Below are 3,623 nucleotides of genomic sequence, written 5' to 3' on the forward strand. Positions count from 1 at the left end.
TCTTATTGATGTCAATCGGTTTCGTGATTTTGTTTTGATTGTGATCATTATTGAAGAAAATCCAGACTCGCAGAGATATGTAATGGCGAACGGAATCAAAAACTGCATTGCCCTGGATACAGCTCAAGGATAAGCCTGCGTCAATGTACACCAAAATTAAATTAAATTTTTGGTGCGAAAATCTTGACGTATCATTTCTTTCGATCTTAAATCAATTAATTCGTCTTTTACCAGGTCTGAATCATCAATTGAATTTAAGTCCACAACAAAAGTTCACAAATTTGTGTTTTTATGGAGCTGGAAAAAATAATATTGTTTTTTGAAAGTTCGTGTTCAATTGTTGGAAAGTTTGCTAAATTATCCGACTGCAATCTTCTTTTCCACAGAGGAATTCTATTTACAAATGAACTTATTTTTTCGGCTGCGTCCATAATTGAAACTTCTGCAATGAAACCAAATGTTCTTTGAGTTTAGCTGGTTTCATGCTTCCATTTGCAATGACTTTTCCGCAAATAAAACATTGTGGTTTTTAATATATTATACATCGATAAAAAAAATTAAATAGTATACGGTTGAAATTTAAAATGTATAAAATAAATAAAATAATTTCTACTTCAACCGACAATCTTGATTCATTTAATAATTTGAATTACTCTTACATAAATTTAATTTTGTATATTTTTTGAAAAAAAAAAAAACAAAAATGCATATAAGTCCGTGGACCCCCGGGTAACCATCTACGGGCCCCTATGGGCCCATGGACTACCGGTTAAGAACCCCTGTCTTAGAGAAATATCATATTTTACAAAAATTAATAATAATAATATTTTTGAGAGTTTGTTATATCAATTAATTCAAATACTGTTTTGGCTACATTCAATATCCGTTTATATATACCTGACAAAATATTTTTATTAATTAATTCAAATACTAAGTAAATAATATATAAACCCGATCTGTAAAATTTATATCGTATAATTGTTATGGCATAAATTATGCAATTTAATTCGGAAGTTGTCTAATATACCATGTATCATAAATAATGATTCTTTAATGGTAAAAAACTCATAGATTTTAAATGTAGACTATTTATTTTTCTTATTGTATTATATTAGGTTCAAAAACAATGGCTGAAAAATCGAGTGAAGAATATCCGAGTGAAAGCACAGATAATACTTCTGAAACCACAATACCTTCCAATGACATAGCTGATGAAAATGTCGAAGAAATTTCGGGTGCAATCTGTACCATTTCACCTGCAGGTCTCAAAATAATGTCAGAAATGTCTTGCTCCTTCGGCGATCCTGATTCCGAAATAAGTACACTTGAATTGCCCATGAAAAAAATAGTTGTTAAATTTTTTGATAAAGGTGTTGACAAATACAAAATCCGCGACAATGACAAAGTCAATCCCATCGTCAACGAAAATAATCACAAAGATCTCGTCGATATTAATATTGATGTCATTGAAAATGATCATAAAAATCTCATAGATATTAATAACGATGTTAATAATGAGCCTAATGTAAATTCTGCTGATGGTGATACTCACAGTAACATGTTAGTAACATATAAAACATATGAGGACACAAATAATACAACGCGTAATTTAAACTTTTTTTTTAAGTACAATACTTTTTCAGAGATATTATTTTCAGATGGCATTCAATACCATACTCCGAAGCTCTCATTATCACCTACGCTCACTCCTCAATTAAACTTTGATATTGATTTAATTAAACAAGGTCAAGAGTACATTGATTTTATGTCTGTTTTTACAGAATACGATTTTTGTAAGCCATTTCTCGAAAAAATATTCTCATATTTATCTTATAAAGACATTGCATCCATGACCACTGTATCTACAAATTGGCGCAAAGCGGTTACAACATCTGTAAATGCACAAAAAGAGTTGGAAAAAGTTTTTATACACGCAATATTATATTTTTGTCACAAAAATGCAAATGTAACTGATGAATATAAACAATTGTATGATAAAATTTTAATTAATTTTAAAAATCAAATACAGTTTAAAAAAAATGATTTCTAAAACATAACAAAATATGTATACCTATAAAACAAAATAGATTGGTTATGAAAAAAAAAAAATATTATAAATACATTATCTATTTAGTATATTATGACTACAAATAAAAATATCGTGTAGCAGTAGTTAGTTTTCTCCAAAGTTATTTAATTAAAAACAACGATGGTATAACTCGAAGAACATTTGCATTTCATTTTTATTTAAGTTATACTTGAGTTCTTAAAATATAAGTTAGGTAGGTGCCTAGAATAAATTTACCCATACTTAATAATAGGTACATAGATAAAAATAATTAAGTTTCTTAAACCACACGTTGCTAATGAATTTGAACTACGTAAAAGACTAACATACCATTAATTTTATTTATATGGATTATTTATTACACCTTCATTAATTATTAATCAACAAAATTAACTTTATCTAAATTATATTATTGAAAATAAATAAGTATCTACTAAAAATATTTTAGCGTGTGTTTTTTGAATGTAATGTTTGCTTAGTTATTAAGAAAGTAGAAATTCTATACATTTGTATCTATCATAGTCTATAATGCAGTGCAAGTCTACAAACGTCGACTATCATCTTACTTGTATTTATCAAAATTCATAGTTATCTTTATTGTTAGTAATGATTAATGAATTTAAATTTAAATACGTTAAACTTCACACTGTAATTAATACAAATCTATTGTTGTATTTAATTTTATTATTGATGTGAATTTTACGAAGTGTTTTTTTTGGTAATTTATCTAGTAAATTTACCCAATTTATAGTAAAATTGGTAAATTTTTATTAAAATTCAATTTATAGTGTAGGTACTTGTTGAATTTTTTCACAGTGTTATTAAAAAAAGGCGAGATAAATATAAATTAAATTATTAGTATTTAATCCCTTTTTTAAAAATAACAATTAATAAATATTAACTTAACTATAGTAAAATATAAAATAAAAATATTTTTGACCGGCATCATAATAATTCGTATATAATTGGTCTAAGGTATCACGTACCTATCGGTCATTATCATTTCATAAATATACTGATTTATATTATAATCCTAATATTTTGATAAAAAAAATATAAAAACATATAAATAAAGTGGTAATTCAACTTACTGTTTAAACGGTAAAAATAATGTAAATTGTAAATTTTTTTTTGTACATTTATTTCACCAGTAAAATTTTACATGGCAAATTTACGAGACACATGACTAAATTTTATAAATCTAAATTTAATAGTAATTATTAAATACAATGGCATGCACAGGAATTTTCAATGTTGGGGTATTAATACATTTATATATGAATCGTGGTGGTAATATCAAAGACACAAATTAAGAGATTTCTCGGACAATGGGACAATATAATCTGAATATATAACCCATAACCTGAACACGTCACTGATTATATTTATTACCTATATAAAACACTCAATTACCAAAAGCAAACACAAGTATTCGGGCTTAATATGTTCAACATAAAAACTTCATAAAATAACTTCATACATATACAAATTACAATTAAACACTTATTATCTATGCTTCTGAATATAATAATAATAATGTATGATTATTACTTTT

General features: G+C 26.1%; 1 protein-coding gene across 1 annotated transcript; it reads left to right on the top strand.

Annotated features, from left to right (window-relative positions):
• The first annotated feature begins 1,126 nt into the window (after positions 1–1,126).
• On the top strand, positions 1,127–2,050 carry LOC149062495 (uncharacterized). The gene has a single exon (XM_089218140.1). It carries the CDS (start codon positions 1,127–1,129, stop codon positions 2,048–2,050), a length of 924 nt encoding a protein of 307 aa, XP_089074266.1.
• Positions 2,051–3,623: the final 1,573 nt, after the last annotated feature.

The sequence above is a fragment of the Diuraphis noxia genome, unplaced genomic scaffold (assembly GCF_037042655.1).
Source record: "Diuraphis noxia isolate RWA-SAM2 unplaced genomic scaffold, SU_Dnox_SAM2 contig0001, whole genome shotgun sequence".
Classification (NCBI taxonomy): domain Eukaryota; kingdom Metazoa; phylum Arthropoda; class Insecta; order Hemiptera; family Aphididae; genus Diuraphis; species Diuraphis noxia.

Coding starts and splice junctions, on each gene's coding strand:
- LOC149062495 (XM_089218140.1), top strand. CDS start 1,127: ATGGCTGAAAAATCGAGTGAAGAATATCCGAGTGAAAGCACAGATAAT.